The 16,473-nt window shown below is 37.7% G+C and overlaps 1 protein-coding gene and 1 long non-coding RNA gene across 10 annotated transcripts in view; both read right to left on the bottom strand.

The window, feature by feature from the left end:
* PPP1R12B (protein phosphatase 1 regulatory subunit 12B) overlaps window positions 1–16,473 on the bottom strand; it is a 220,153-nt gene that overhangs the window by 152,435 nt on the left and 51,245 nt on the right. For all 9 annotated transcript variants that reach the window (XM_086694641.1, XM_086694642.1, XM_025920940.2 and 6 more), the window contains exons 2-3: window positions 11,245–11,375; window positions 5,347–5,465 (exon numbers count right to left, since the gene is read on the bottom strand). In XM_086694641.1, coding sequence (XP_086550767.1) covers window positions 5,347–5,465; window positions 11,245–11,375 — 250 coding nt within the window. The remainder of the gene's footprint in view (window positions 1–5,346; window positions 5,466–11,244; window positions 11,376–16,473) is intronic.
* LOC147572536 (uncharacterized) lies at window positions 6,173–11,233 on the bottom strand. Its single transcript, XR_015246396.1, has 2 exons — window positions 8,524–11,233; window positions 6,173–8,297 (listed from the first exon to the last, which is right to left on the bottom strand). It is a non-coding gene; the product is annotated as an uncharacterized LOC147572536 (long non-coding RNA).

Below are 16,473 nucleotides of genomic sequence, written 5' to 3' on the forward strand. Positions count from 1 at the left end.
CTGTGAACTATCCAAGGATTATCTGTCTGATTTGGGGGGACAGACAGGGTGAAAGGGTAAGCAACTTATTTTATTTCTTTTTTTCCCAGTGTCACTGAGATACGATAGATATATAATACTATGTAAGTTAATTTTTACAACATGTTGATTTGACACTGACATACTGCAAAATGATCACTACAATAAAGTTAGTTAACAACCGCATCACCTCCCAAAATTACCATTTCTTTTTTGTGCTGGGAACATTTAAGATCGCCTAGCAACTTTCAAGTTCATAATAGAGTGTTGTTAATTATAGTTACCGTGCTGTACGTTAGATCCCCAGAACTTATTTTATAACCAGAAGTCTGTACCCTTTCTTTGACCAATATCTCCCCATTCATCCCCAACCCCAGCCCTCCGGACACCACTATTCCACTCTCCATTTCTATGATATCATACAATATTTGTTTCTTTCTTTGTCTGACTTATTTCACTTAGCATAACGCCCTTATTTCACTTAGCATAAGGCCTATCCATGTTGTACAGAGCAATATTTCCTCCTTTCTCATGGCTGAATAATATTCCATTATACACACACACACACATATATATACACATATATATGTACGTTATATATATACATATATATGTATGTTATATATATATACATACATATGTGTGTGTGTGTGTATATATATATATATAAAATATCTTTATCCATTCATCCACAGAATTACACTTAGGTTCCTTCCATATCTTGGCTATTGTGAATAATGATGCATTGAAAATGGGAGTACAGGTTTCTCTTTAAGATCTTACTTTTATTTCCTTTGGACATATACCATGAAGTGGAACTGCTGGATCATATGGCAGTACTATTTTTAATTTTTTGAGGAAATTCCATACAGTTTTCCATAGTGACTGTACTAATATACATTCACACCAAACGGGTACAAGAGTTCCCTTTCCTCCACAGCCTCACCAACACTATTTCTTGTCTTTTTGATTATAGCCATTCAAACAGGTGTAAGGTGATATCTCACAGTGGTTTTGATTTGCATTTCCCTGATGATTAGTGCTATTGAACATTTTCTCATAACCTGTTGGCTATTTGTATGTCTTCTTTGAAAAAATGTCTATCCAGGTCCTCTGCCCATTTTTAAAAATTTTATTTAATTTATTGTTTTAACTTACATCCAAATTAGTTAGCATATAGTGCAACGATGATTTCAGGAGTAGATTCCTTAATGCCCCTTACCCATTTAGCCCATCCCCCCTCCCACAACCCCTCCAGTAACCCTGTTTGTTCTCCATATTTAAGAGCCTCTTATGTTTTGTCCCCTTCCCTGTTTTTATATGATTTTTGCTTCCCTTCCCTTATGTTCATCTGTCTTGTATCTTAAAGCCCTCATATGAGTGAAGTCATATGATATTTGTCTTTCTCTAATTTCGCTTAGCATAATACCCTTTAATTCCATCCACGTAGTTGCAAATGGCAAGATTTCATTCTTTCTGATTGCCAAGTAATACTCCATTGTGTGTGTGTGTGTGTGTGTGTGTGTACACATACACCTCATTTTCTTTATCCATTCATCCATCAATAGACATTTGGGCTCTTTCCATACTTTGGCTATTGTTGATAGTGCTGCTATAAACATTGGGGTGCATGTGTCCCTTCAAAACAGCACACCTGTATCACTTGGATAAATACCTAGTAGTGCAATTGCTGGGTCGTAAGGTAGTTCTATTTTTAATTTTTAATTTTTCTATTTTTAATTTTAATTGTTTTCCAGAGTAGCTGCACCCAGTTTGCATTCCCACCAGCGGTTCAAAAGAGATCCTCTTTCTCTGCATCCTCGCCAACATCTGTTGTTGCCTGAGTTATTAATGTTAGCCATTCTGACAGGTGTGAGGTGGTATCTCATTGTGGTTTTGATTTGTATTTCCCTGATGGTAAGTGATATTGAGCATTTTATCATGTGTCGGTTGGCTATCTGGATGTCTTTTTTGGAGAAGTATCTATTCATGTCTTTTGCCCATTTCTTCACTGGATTATTTGTTTTTTGGGTGTTGAGTTTGATAAGTTCTTTATAAACTTTGGATCCTAACCCTTTATCTGATATGTCGTTTGCAAATACTTTCTTCCATTCTGTCAGTTGCCTTTTAGTTTTGCTGACTGTTCCCTTCGCTCTGCAGAAGCTTTTTATTTTGATGAGGTCTGAGTAGTTCATTTTTGTTTTTGTTTCCTTTGCCTCCAGAGATGTGTTGAGTTAAGAAGTTGCTGCGGCCAAGGTCAAAGAGACCTGCTTTCTCCTCGAGGATTTTGATCCTCTGCCCATTTTTTAAAGTTTATTTATTTATTTTGAGAGAAGAGAGCATGTGTGCATGTGCAGGGGAAGAGCAGAGGGGGAGAGAGAGGATCTCAAGCAGGTTCCATGCTGTCAGCGCAGAGCCCATTGTGGGGCTTGATCCCACAAACTGCAAGATCGTGACCTGAGTCGAGATCGCGACCTGACTCAAAATCAAGAGTCAGACATTTAACCGACTGAGCCACCCAGGTGCCCCCATATATGGACTTTATAATGTTGAGGTACATTCTTTCTATATCCAGTTTGTTCAAATTTTTATCATGAAACGTTGTTGTCTTTTGTCAAATGCTTTTTCTGCATCTGTTGAAATGATCATGCAACTTTTACCTTTCATTCTATTGTTGTATATTATATTTATGTATATTGAACCATCCTTGAATTTCAGAGGTAAATCCCACTTGCTAATAGTATATTAGCTTTCTTGTGCTGTTGAATTTGGTTTACTAATATTCTGTTGAGAATTTCTGCATCTATATTCATCAGGGATATTGGCCTATAGTTTCCCTTTCTTGTACTGTCCTTATCTGGCTTTGATATAATGATAAAGCTGTCCTCATAAAATGAATTTGAGAATGTTCCCTCCTCTTCAATTTTTTTGAAAGAGTTTGAGAAAGCTTGGTATGTATTCTTCTTTAAATGTTTGGTAGAATTCACCACAGAAACCACATGGTTTTGAGATTTTCTTGTTGTTTGATTATTGACTCAATCTCCTTGTTATCGATGTGTTCAGATTTTCTATTTTTTCCTGATTCAGTCTTGGTAGGTTGTATATTTCTAGGAATTTATTCATTTCTTCTAGGTTATCCAATTTGTTGGCATAGTTGTTCACAGTAGCCTCTTAGGATGTTTTGCACTTCTGTGGTATCAGTTGTAATACCTCTTCTTTCATTTGATTTTATTTATTTCAGTCTTTTTTTTCTTAGTCTAGCTAAAGGTTTGTCAATTTTATTTATCTCTTCAAAAAAACAGCTCTTAGTTTCATTGATCTTTTCTATTGTTTTTTTCTGGTCCCTGTTTCACTTATTTCTGCTCTGCTCTTTGTTATTTCCTTCCTTCTGCTAACTTTGGGCTTAGTTTCTTCCTTTTTCTAGTTCTCTGAGATGTAAAGGTGAGTTGTATATTTAAGATTATTTCTTTTCTCCTAATGTAAGCATTTGTCACTATAAACTTCCCTCTAAGAAAAGCTTTTGTTGCATGTAAAACATGTTTCAACATGTTGTATTTCCATTTCTGTTTGTTTTAAGATATTTTTAAATTTTTTTAAATTTTTATTTTTTTGAGAGAGAGACAGAGCACGAACAGGGGAGGGGCAGAGAGAGAGGGAGGCACAGAATCTGAAGCAAGCTCTAGGCTCTGTGCTCTTAGCACAGAGCCTGACATGGGGCTTGAACTCATGAACCATGAGATCGTGACCTGAGCCAAAGTTGGAGCCCAACTGACTGAGTCACCTAGGCGCCCTTCAAGATGTTTTTAAATTTTTCCTTTGATTTCTTCTTTGACCCACTGGTTGTTCAGTAACATGTTGTTTAATCCCCACATATTTGTGAATTTTCCAGTTTTCCTCCTGTTATTGATGGAATGTTCTGTATATGTCTATTAGGTCCATAGGGTCTAAAGTATAGCTCAAGTCCAATGTTTCCTTGTTGGTTTTCTGTTTGGATGACCTATCCATTGTTGAAAGTGGGGTACTAAAGTCCCCCTATTGTCAAAATAGACAATAATACAATAAATCTATTTTTCCTTCAGATCTGTCAGTATTTATTTAATACATTTAGGTGTTCCAAAGTTGGGTGCATATGTATTTATGACTGTTACACCTTCTTGTTGGATTGAAAGGAGTATCTAATTTATAACATACCAGAATTCCATGGAAAGAGTGAACTGTCATGCTGCAAAGTTAAGCATACATTTGAATACCTCTTCCAACAGAGCATATTCCTTAACTGAAGAGTCAGAAATCAAAATAGAAAAGTTTGTTTCTTAAAGCTATTTTTAAAATCTCAGTTTGTTTAAAAAAAAAGTTTTTGTATACTGTGATGCCAATCTTAGGATAAGGCTGAGTGGGACTGAATGGTAAACTAAGTGTAAAGTTCTTTAATTCAAAGGGCACAAAAATTATACACAGGAAGGCAGTAAAAACAAGTATTTACTGCCCTAGAACATCATTATTTTAAGGTAGGCATTGGCATATTTTCCATAAAAAGCCAGATATCAAATATTTTCAGCTTCGTGAGCCATTTAGTCTGTTCAACTCTTCTGTGGTAGTGCAAATGCAGCTTTGGGTGTTATGTAAACAAATGGATGTGGCCAGAATTGGCCTGCCTGTTCTAAAGGATCACATCAGGAAAGGCCACTGGAGCTAAATCTTTTGGCGTAAGTGCAGACTGTGGGTAAGGCAGTTTCATGGAAAGACTAAAATTCACTATAAATCAGGTCCACAAAGTTTCTTGATGGTTCTAGTAAACTTCCTAAAACCTGTCCTCCCTGCTATCTATCTGCAATATTTTTTTTTAAAAGAACCTAGAGACCTTCAGAAAAATTCTGGCTTATTCTCTGATATGGATTCTTCTGAAAATTAAGTCATAAACAGAATTTGGCCCATATTCAAATTTATATTATATATCATCCTTTCTTTAGATGTCATAATGTCTAGCAAAATCCAATACCATGTATACTCAGAAATGTTCATGCTCCTCGTCAGTCCAATTTGTATTATCAAAATAATCAGGTCACTCCCAACTATACAATGGGTATACATCCTCAGATATGTCACAAACAAGGAATGACTGCTCATCTTTTTGGCATTTGAACCATTCTTATGTGAATTCTTAAGAGGACACACAACACTGGTAATTGATGACTAATACTGTGCAGACAGATCTAATCCTCTCCTATCATATGATGATGAAAAGCTCTTTACGGCAAATGGATTATTTTCTAAGTGGCAATGTTTGAGAGTCTCTCCTGGCCCCCTCTAATTGCTTAGTTTTTTTACCTTGCTTCTTCACTTGTTCCAGAAGAAGATCCTTCATGGCAGGCTCTTCTGCAAGGTCAGAGGGGACTTCACCTTCACTATTCACAATACCCACACTGGCTCCATGGTTAATGAAATACCTGTGTAGACAAGATCCAGGATCTATATTATCTGTCAATCTGATATCAATTTAAACTCATGCATATGAGTGAGGCCACTGTTTTGAGGTTTTAAATATGGTCCCAGATGATGTGTTCCATTATTAATTTCTAACTCCATTAACCTTCAATAATTAGGACTGGAAGTGTCTCTATTTCCTGATGAACAATGCCAACAAACAAGATTTCTTTCACACTCATAGTCCTAACTTCCACCCTCTCACTCTTATTGGATAGCAAGAGACTTTCTAAATACCATAAGGAAGACATACAACTCTAAGAATTCACCTACCATCCGTGAGGTCCAAACAAATTCCCAAAAGGATTTATTACACTTGTAATATTGAGAATGAGAGCTCTCAGAAGGTATGTAAAGAAGTAATTCTCACAAAACTTTCTCAATGCCACATTAGAATATATTAAGTAGTGCTGGGGTATGAAAATAGAAAAATAATGAATTAAAATGTGCATGAATCTGCGTAAATTGTGTCTCCACAATACCTCTCTCTTCAACCATACATCTACATGAAACCTTCTACACTCTACAAGGAAACTAAATTACTAAAGAAATAAATAGTTAAATTCTAAATAGATTCTGTATTGAAATGCAATACTCAATTCTGAGGAAGAAAGGTCTGATAATTAAAAAAAAATTTTTTTTAATGTTTTATTTATTTTTGAGACAGAGAGAGACAGAGCATGAGCAGGGGAGGGGCAGAGAGAGAGGGAGACACAGAATCTGAAGCAGGGTCCAGGCTCCAAGCTGTCGGCACAGAGCCCGACACGGGGCTCGAACTTACAAACCGCGAGATCATGACCTGAGCCAAAGTCAGACGCTTAACCGACTGAGCCACCCAGGCGCCCCAGGTCTGATAATTTTAATAGCTTAAATGGATCTTTTTTGATTTCCGAAGTGCTTTCACATAAAATTACATAATGAGTCAGATCATTTTATGAAGTAGACAATATGGGTAGTACTACCTCCACAAGAAATTGAGGCTCATCTATGTTGAGTAATTTTCTTAAAATCACATAGGTGGCAAATGACAGAGGTGACGGCCCCAGTCTTCCATCTTCAAGTCTAGTTCATCTGTTCACTAGATCAAGGTGCTTTGGGGCCAGTGAGAATCCCAGTAATGCTAGGAACTCTAACAAATATTCAAAAGTATTTAAAGGAGAAAAAAAAAAAACTATTTAAATCAGATTTCAACAATTTGGTGAGCATTTATTGGACCCCTACTATGTTTAAGGCATCACATTTTAGATACCATAGGAGATTTTCAAAAGATAATCAATATATGGTCATTCTCTCTTCAGAGAGTTAGCAAAAGAGAAAGAATTAATGAAGACTACATTAAAATCATGTTTTTGCTTTCTTAGTGCCTAGTACATGGTATAACAGAGCCTCAATAAATGTTTTTAATTTATAGATCAATTGCACATATATAAAGTGCAAACGCATTCACAATTCATCTGATTTCAGCGGTCTCTGTCCTTCCCTCAGTCTCAGAGGAAGACAGACTTTTTTCAATTCAGAGGTTAATATCCTCTCTTTGCATTCTTATTCTATCAAGTACCAATCCTCTGTCCATCAATTACTCCTTCATTTCTATATATTCAATACCTTCTCTCTTCTGGTTCCTCAACTTCAGGCCAGGGGAACATTCAACTACAACTGAAAAATCACCCTGAAAAATCAAAATGGAAATAATCTACACAGTAAGCGCTCAATAAAAGCTTTTTGTAGTGAACTATACCCTATACTCTCATCAAATTGGACCACTTAATGTTCCCAAACACATCCCACTCTCACTCAGCTCTCCTCCAAAGCTTAAGTAGTTTCCTCTAACCGAATGAAACACCCTCTCTTTATCCTTTCCCTTCTAGAAACTTTCCATATCTTTCAAGGTCCATTTAAAATTCTTTTGCCTTCATGTAGCCTTTGCCTGTTCTCAACAACTGAACTTTCTGTCTCCTTCCTAAAACTCCACCCTCTCCCCTGATCCCTCCCCAGCGCTAATTCTAGACCTCTGCCATGACACTATTGATGCCACTGCCCAATCAGGCTGAAAGCTACCTGAGGGCAAGAACTGTGTCTTCCTCACTGTTATCATTGCCAGAACATCGTGACATCATCTCTCTTCTCTTGGCACTCCATAAATATTACCTGAAATAAATGAAACATCTTAACTACTGTGTTCTGACATCTATTCCATCTCTTATTGGATTAGTCACAGTGTCACTTGGTTATACAGGCCTCTCTGTTTTTCCCTTTTCAGACATGTTCTTATGCCAATAATCAAGAAAACTCATTTCTAGAAAGCAGTCTGGCTCACTATGACTCAGGGATTACTGTTAAGCAAAGCTTCCTTCCTAGACCATTTTTAGGGGAAAAAAAGTAAAAACCTGCTTAGTTTCACACTTTTACCTGTATAAGAATAAATATCAATCTATAGAGTAATATTTACTTTACCCCTGAGAATCTTTATAGTTATCCAGAGACTCAGAAATACCAACTAGCAAAATAAATATGCCCTTTAGAAAATAAAGCCTCCCTATTCTTCCTTACTCATCACTAATATATTAGTAAAAATACTAATATCTAAAGGAGGAAGAAAGAAAATTTAATGTGTTTTAAAACTCAGAATAAATTAACATCCCAATAAACTATAAAGCCAAACTAAATGCTGTACCTTTGGGTCAATCTGCTGCTTCTAAATTAAACACTTACTGGTAATAAAAATATAAAACATCCTGCTAACTAGCAGTAAGCCTGAACTCAAATTAAAATGAGAAAAATAATAGCCTCTAAACCTGGTTTTTTTTTTTTTCAATGTTTATTTATTTTTGGGACAGAGAGAGACAGAGTATGAACGGGGGAGGGGCAGAGAGAGAGGGAGACACAGAATCGGAAACAGGCTCCAGGCTCTGAGCCATCAGCCCAGAGCCCTGACGCGGGGCTCGAACTCACGGACCACAAGATCGTGACCTGGCTGAAGTCGGACGCTCAACCGACTGCGTCACCCAGGCGCCCCAAAACCTGTTTTTAAAAACATATCATACCGAGTTCAAATATGAGACAAAAAGATAATGGAACATGAAATCGAATGCAGTTGGAGTCTTCCTAGAAAGCTAATCTGCCTTTTATTTGTCTCTACTCCCTTGAAATTTGGAATTCTGATGATTCTGAGGATAAGAATGCAAAATTTAAGATATCAAAAAAAGACAAAATGACCAAGGGCTAATCTTATCTAAAACATTGTTCACAGGCCCAAAGGTAAAGTAACCAAAATGAGTAATATAAGCAATGAGGTTTTTTTTCCATTGTACAGAAAATAATGCTACATAATGCAAATAAATAAACAATTTCAAGATCAAACTTTCTCATAATGATATGCACAATGAAAGATAAATTAAAGAAAGCCATCCCTACCACCACCTCACCCATGCAACAAATTCTAGTCTAGATCATCTCTCTCCTGGTCAGACTTTCATTTGACTAATGAGTAATAATTTGTATGAGGAAATAGTAACTCTCACTGATTCCTTTCACTCAAGGTAATATTTATTTGGGCAGGAGATGGTTAAATTTTGAACTTATTTCCAAAGGAACCGTGTTCATCCAGAAAGATGAATTAAAGAAACCACTGTAAAAAAGCATTTACAATCATTCTCTGTACTCAGCTTCACAAAAAGAGAAAAAAGAAAGAGACTCCATGGATAATGCCAACATAAGTGATCCTAATTCTAAGCATGAGCTCTGCTAGTTACCTGCCAATGGAAAAAAAGTCAAATTCTTGGATGTAATGAGATTTGGCAATACAGAAATCACAAACAAGCCACCTGAACAAATAATGAAATATAAAAAATGAGGTGCTAACATGTTCTATAACTATTTCTTAGACAAATTTTTTAAGTAAAAATTGAAATCTAGGAGGAAGCCACCTTAACTCTTAGACATCAGATTGTTGGCATTAGTGGGTAAGGCTGAGAATCAGAGCCTTTTCTAGGAGACTCTAAGAAGAGGACAGTCTAAGGGATGAAGAGGTGACTGAGAACAGGGTAAAGAACCGAGACTGAAGAAAACTGCATTGTTTGCTTCTGTTGGCTTTGGGGCCGATCCCGTTGTCCACTTTTTAGAACAAGCAGCCCAGTCAAACACCAGTGCTGCTGCCTAGTGTTTCTCTGGCTCTGACTCTCCCTTTGTTTAACTTCTCCCACTGAGCATCCTGGCTCGAAAGCAAAACAGAGACACAGGCTCTCCCCCAGGAAACCTGGGTAAATCAGATTCTGCGGGAAGCCATTCCCAAGCCTCTACATAGCTGCCAACATAATTCTCCCTGCTGTTTGTTGAATAAGAGAAATATAATAGAGCTCTAATTATATGGAAAAGGGTCTTAAAACAAGCATCTGATTTTCAAAGGATCACAGAATATCATTTTAGTGAATTTACCTTACCAACCTAAATTTACTCTCATTTCTAGAAAACACTCAGTTGCCTCATTTTAAAGATGTTTCAACTGCCAAAGTCTCTTTCCTATTTAAAAATAACTGGGACACCTGGGTGGCTCAGTCGGTTAGGCATCCAACTTCGGCTCGGTCATGATCTACAGTCCATGGGTTCGAGCCGTGTGTCAGGCTCTGTGCTGACTGCTCAGAGCCTCAAGCCTGCTTCAGATTCTGTATCTTCCTCTCTCCCCCTCCCTGGCTCACACTCTGTCTCTTTCTCTCTCAAAAATAAATAAACATTAAAAAAGTTAAAAAAAATAAAAATAAAAATAACCTTGGGTGGCTGGCTGGCTCAGTCAGTGGAGCATGCAACTCTTGATCTCGGGGTCGTGACTTAGACCATGTTGGGCATAGAAACTACTTTAAAATAAATAAACAAACAAATAAAATAAAAATAAATTTCATTCCTTCATTTAACACTTATTTAGTACCTCTTACATCCTAGATACCATGTGGTCAGGATTCTTTTGCCCAAGGCAAGGGCAACTAGTTGTCATGGAGGTCAGGAGCTACTTGTGTGTCTTAATAAACATACCATTCAACTAATGTGGAGAACAAACACATGCCAATCCCTACCCTTCCTTTGTTCCATGTTTAGGCTCATTCTTCTGCTATTAACCATATGGGTATTATGATCAGTGTGTCAGGCATTCTCCACCTTCATTTGTACTGAACACTGATTTTTTTCTTTTTTTTGATGTTCATTTATTTATTTTTGAGATAGAGAGAGAGCAGGGGAGGGGCAGAGAGAGGAGACAGCAGACAGAGAATCCCACGGAGGCTTTGCACTGTCCACACAGAGCTTGATGCGGGGCTCAGACTCACAAACCGTGAGCTCATGACCTGAACCAAAATCAAGAATCGGATGCTTAACCAACTGAGCCACCTAGGCACCCCACTGATGTTTTTCTTAAACAATAAAACAAGTTTACAAGGAAGTCCAGAAAAAATTTCTAGGCCTGCCCACATATGTTATAGTTGCTCAAAAAGTGACCCAGATAGTGCAACAGACAGAAGCCACCTCTAAGTATGCCAAAATGTATCAGTTTCCTGAAAATAGAAGCAAACAAAAAATTTCAACTGAAAAACTGGATTTAGCAGCTATATATAAAAAATCGTATCAATTATTCCTTAAAAATGATTCATCTTCCTGCTTTTATAATTTGTAATAGGAATTACAACTGTTTATGAATTCAAAGTTTTAAGAGAAGAAAAGGCTATTCCTACAAAGAGTCCAAGCCCACACACTCACTCTGCTATGTTGAGATAGCCACAGGAAGCTGCTGCATGAAGGGGTGTCCAGCCCTCGTTGTCCTGCTGGTTTACATTGGCTCTGTTCTCCACCAGAAACTTCACCATGTCCAAATTTTCATCAATACAGGCCTGAAAAGAAAAGTCCATTCATTCACTCGACAAGTACTTATTGAGTTCTACTACGTGCCAGACACTGCTCTGGGCACTGACAATACTTTAGTTGTAATGATATATTAATTTCTATTTCTTGCAATTGCTGATACCAGCGTCCAGAGGGTGACTTGTAAGCTTTGTAATCTTATGCAAACCCCTGAATTGTCTTCAATATTCCAGCTGTGAAACAGGTATAATGACACCTAATCTTATTTACAGTACTATCAGGATTAACTGTGAAAGTGATTTCTAAAGTACTTCAAATGGCTGAGCTGTTTCATCATCATACTATAAAAAAGAGGACACGTTAGAAACTACTAATTGGCTTATGACTTTTAAAACAAAATAGTCGTACAGAATCAAATGCAATTTCCTCAGTGGGAAGCTATAGTTTAAGATTCTAGGGTTGCCAAACAATCCCCGCTTTGGTGAGAAAGGATGAGGTGATCACTTCAAACTGAAGAAACGTATTTTCTTTTCATGTATTTTCTGAATGGCTCCAACCAATATGGCGAAGTATGTTTGTAGTTATGGATAGTTATAGGGATCCTTAGCTGCCCATCACACAGCAACAATTAGGAGAAACAGCCACAAATAGCAATGAGATCTGCAGACCAAAAGGCTGTCTTAATAAATGTACAGAATAAAAAGGATCAATGCCCACATTGATAAAGGTAATCATTATCAGGGCTTTTATCATTCCAAAACAGTTGGAATAGTTCAGAACCTAGAAACAAATGAAACTCCTATTTTTAATGTCACAAAGTAAGAAAAATCCATTCACACGGTTTCAGATTCTGCAATGCAACTAATATTTAAGAAACTACTACTTGTTGGGAGTTTGAGTATATAATATCCAAGAAGAGTATCCACAATTGTCTGTACAGGCTATTAAAATACTCCTCCCTTTTCTAAATATATATAAGGGACTTAAGTAGTATACATCTTACCAAGAGAACTTATGGGAACTCCCTCCAGAGATAAACCTCATGTCAATACTGCCTGGAAGCAGGGGCATGGATGAACAAAGGTTGATGCACTCTGGATGAAAATTTAACTGGGTAACCCTAGTTACAAAAAGCACCTTTGTTCATTTTTCCCATTTGATACTCTTTTTACAGTTACTGAGATTAGCTAACATATCAGCCTAGATTTGATCTGATGCAATGGAATATATTCCTTTAACCTGACCTCTGGAAGCCAGATGACTTTTATAGCCACAATTCATAATGGTCTCTTTTTCAATAAGTAGCTCTAAAAGTTACATTTCTTCTGTGTGTTCTCTTAGGTTTATCAACTTCTACAAGGATTCCTAATTTACTTTTTACTTCTTTACCATGTAGAATACTTCATTATTATTATCACTAAATTCTTCTCATATATTGCATGTCTGCCAGTCTGCAAACCCCAGAGAGTAAGCTTTGGCCAACTCGTTGTAGAGTACCTTGCGAAAAACTGTTAACAAAGACTTTTAAGTGAAAGGATGGAAACGGGTACTTTTAAGAAAGGTACTGAAGTCCAAGGAGAAGAAAGTGTCGTTCCCATGTAATAACAAAGGCCTGTATCACGAAGGTCAAATGTGCCATCGTAACCTGCGTTAAAACAGCTGGGTCAACTGCTTCCTGCCTGGTTGCAAAATTTCTTTAGCTCAACAGTCTAAAAACTTAGCTCCGATGGCCACACCACCACCAGGCAGACTTTTGGAAGCCAATGTTTTCAAGATCATTCTTTGCTCTTTGATGATGACAGCAACCAAATCCCAGGGGGCCTAAAATAAGCCCAGTGAGTCCAGGTACGAAACAGGAGAAACTTCTCTTTCCTTTCCTCTTATTTCTCTCCCTTCCTTTTCTTAATCTCCCTCACTCTATCACCCCTTCAGTTTTATTTTTCAGTTCTGTGATATTTTCATCTATAAATCTGAAATTCTTGAAAGAGTATTTTTAGAAGAATGACATTGTGACGATGTTTGCGAAGACAGTAACAAAAAGCTGGCCTGATCTGCAATGTAATTTGGCAGATCATCAATCTCCAAAGAATCCTCTCAAATAAAATAAAGTAGGTCAAGAGTGAAATTATCCCCCATATCCTCCACAAAGTGAAGGAGAGTATATTGTTAAAAACATCAGCTTTGAAGCCAGACAGCCCTGGGATTGCATACCAGCTCTGCCAGTGCGGATAACCTTGAGTGAGGTATGTAACCTGAGTATCAGTGTACTCATCTACAGCATGAGAATACCACCTACCTCATGGGCTTTTGTGGCACTGTTGTTGTTTTTAAGCCACCAGTTTAACAAATAGCAACTTCTTGTAGAAAAAGCACAAACTGTCCTAACTCCTCACCCATCACTGCCCTCCCCCACCTCCAGTATCTTCTAGGAGGAAGGCAGTTTGGTTAAAAATGTCTTTGAACTATCAGGATTTTAGAGCTTGCTTATCAAGCCTGACTTCAAAAAATTCCCTTTCTAGGGTAAAGGATCCTGCAGGTTCCCAAATTCAGGAACAATGTGAATAAAATAGTATGTATCAATGGTTAAGCTGAAAGAGAATCATCTTCAGAGACATTCAACAGAGTTGTAGGGCACTCGCTCTCATGAAATATCTTGGAGTGACCATTCTCTGTTCTTTTTTGTTTCGGTCTCCAGAAGAAGGAATATGACTAAAGCCATGAAGGAGAGACAAATAATCACTGAAAACCTTCTCGAGTGGATAACGACTAAATTTAGATGCCCTTCTGCCCACTCCATCTGCAGCTGTGCTGCTGACTCATTCACGACTGAAGCCCGGTAGATGAACAGATTCACCCATCTGTAAAACCTGGTCCAGGGCCGTGGGCTCCAACACGATGTCTCTAGGCAGAGCTGCAATGAACCTTCCAGACAGATGAGTCTTTTCCTTTCCTTGAACAGGCAAAGGATACTAAAAAAGTTTCTGATGTTACTCATGACATCACTGGGAATATTCTTCTTTGCATTTAGCCCAATTCCTTCTGCTATGGCTTATGTTCATTTCCTTCTGCTTTTCAATCCCGAGGACACACAGAATATTACTAAAATAACAAGTTCTTCTAAGCTCTTTAACAAAAGGAGATATTATTTAATTATTGGTCCAGAGAAATATTAGAAAAATTACCAGATAAGAATTTAAAGTTTCATAAAATCGGCATGTCACATTTCCTTGGCAATGACAAGCTATCTCCAAAGAAAAAGACTTGATTTCACCAATAAAATGATAAAAGAGCACTATGATCTCTATACTGTACCTAACATTGCTCTCTCTCTATATCAAAGACAAAAGTGGCTGATGGTTGATCAGTGCCAGAGTTAAATCTGGGAGTGCAGAGAAAGCCTTACAAAACAAAGCCTCCTCCATTCCCAAAATAGCCTGCAACTGTCACCACCACCAAGTGCCGCTGGCTCCAAGAGCTGACCTTGCTCGTGTATATCAGAATACTGCTAAAACTACCTACCTTTGCCCCAGAACAACTCTCTTCCCCACAAACCCAGCTCCAGGTGCCAAGGCAGATGACACACTAGAAGCTGGGCTTGGGACAGCATAACATCTACGTGTTTGGATTTTTCAGCTCACGCTTGCCTTGATTTCAACAAATCATGCTGACAAAAGTGTTGGGAGATGATGATCTTTGTATTATATCCCCATTCCATACATGTCACTATTTTGTCCTTTAGCCTCTCCAAATTTACATAATTCAATAATAATTGAATAATTAGTATTATTAATTATATTAATACTTGATAATTAATATTACTATTTACATACAAGGTATATATTCAAAATTTATATAATTCCCCCAAATTATATAATTTCAACTTTATGCTAAAAACCCTAGCTGCTTGGAGATAACAGCAAAGAGCATAATTTCTTTCACACAAACATTCATCAGCCAAACACCACATTCCTGAATCACCTATATGAACATCTCAAGTCATTGCTAGCAAAGCTAGAACATAAATTCCACTAAAGGCTACTGGTTCACTGATGTAGCCCAAACACCTAGAACAGCATTTGGCACATAATAAGCCCTCCATAGATATTTGTTAAGTGGAAGAATAAATGCCCAAAGGCATAGAAAGTCACATTTTCTGTACATTTAGTTGATTCTCAGATATCTAGAATCACCCAAAGACCTGTCTAGGATGCCCAAGGTGATTCCACCAAAATCATATAGCACATCCATGTATGGACTAGGGCCAGGTCAAGGATGTTCTATATTGCTGCCTCCCATCCATTTTGTATTGTCCATGTATCTCTTTTCCAGTGGTGTAGTGTGTTAAATGGTGGCCCCCCAAAAGCTATGCCCATATCCTAGTTCCTGGAACCTATGAATGTACCTTACTCGGAAAGGGGTCTCTGCAGATATAATTAAGGATGTTGAGATGACAAGGTCATCCTGAATTATCAAAGTGGGCCCTAACTCTAGTGACAAGTGTCCTTATAAGAGACAGGAAGGGGGAAATTTGAAATAGCCCAAGGGGAGGAGGCAATGCGACCACAGAGACAGAGACTGAGGTGATATGGCCACAAGTCAAGGAATGTTGACAGTCACCAGAAGCTGGAAGAGGCAAAGAACAAATATTCCCTTAGAACCTACAGAGGGAGTATGGCCTTCACAACACCTGAGTTCCCCACATCTAGCCTCCAGATTATAAATTCTAGCCTGTGCAATAATAGATTTCTGTTTGTAAAGTTAAGCCACCACATTTACAGTAATTTGTTACTAAAGCCACAGAAAACTAACACAATTGGCAGAGAATAGGAAGTCAGAACCTGAAGGGTCTGCCTCATCCTTATTCCTTGGTATTGATGAAAATTAGAGCTGTGATTCACCCCTTCTTTGCCAGATGAAAAGTGGTCAAAACATTAATTATATCACTTTTTAAAAGACAACTACATTTAATAGAAAGTTCTAGAACACCCCCCCCCCCCCGCCCCAATCATTAGTCCAAATAGCAAATGCCTTGAAAGACCTGACTGCGGTTCTCACGTTAAGTATTTTGCTGAAAGTATTCTGGCTGCTGACTGAAACTGAAACTAGGATGGCAGTACTGATGAGGAG

This window comes from Puma concolor, chromosome E4, assembly GCF_028749965.1.
Source record: "Puma concolor isolate L17-30 chromosome E4, mPumCon1.1.hap2, whole genome shotgun sequence".
Lineage (NCBI taxonomy): Eukaryota > Metazoa > Chordata > Mammalia > Carnivora > Felidae > Puma > Puma concolor.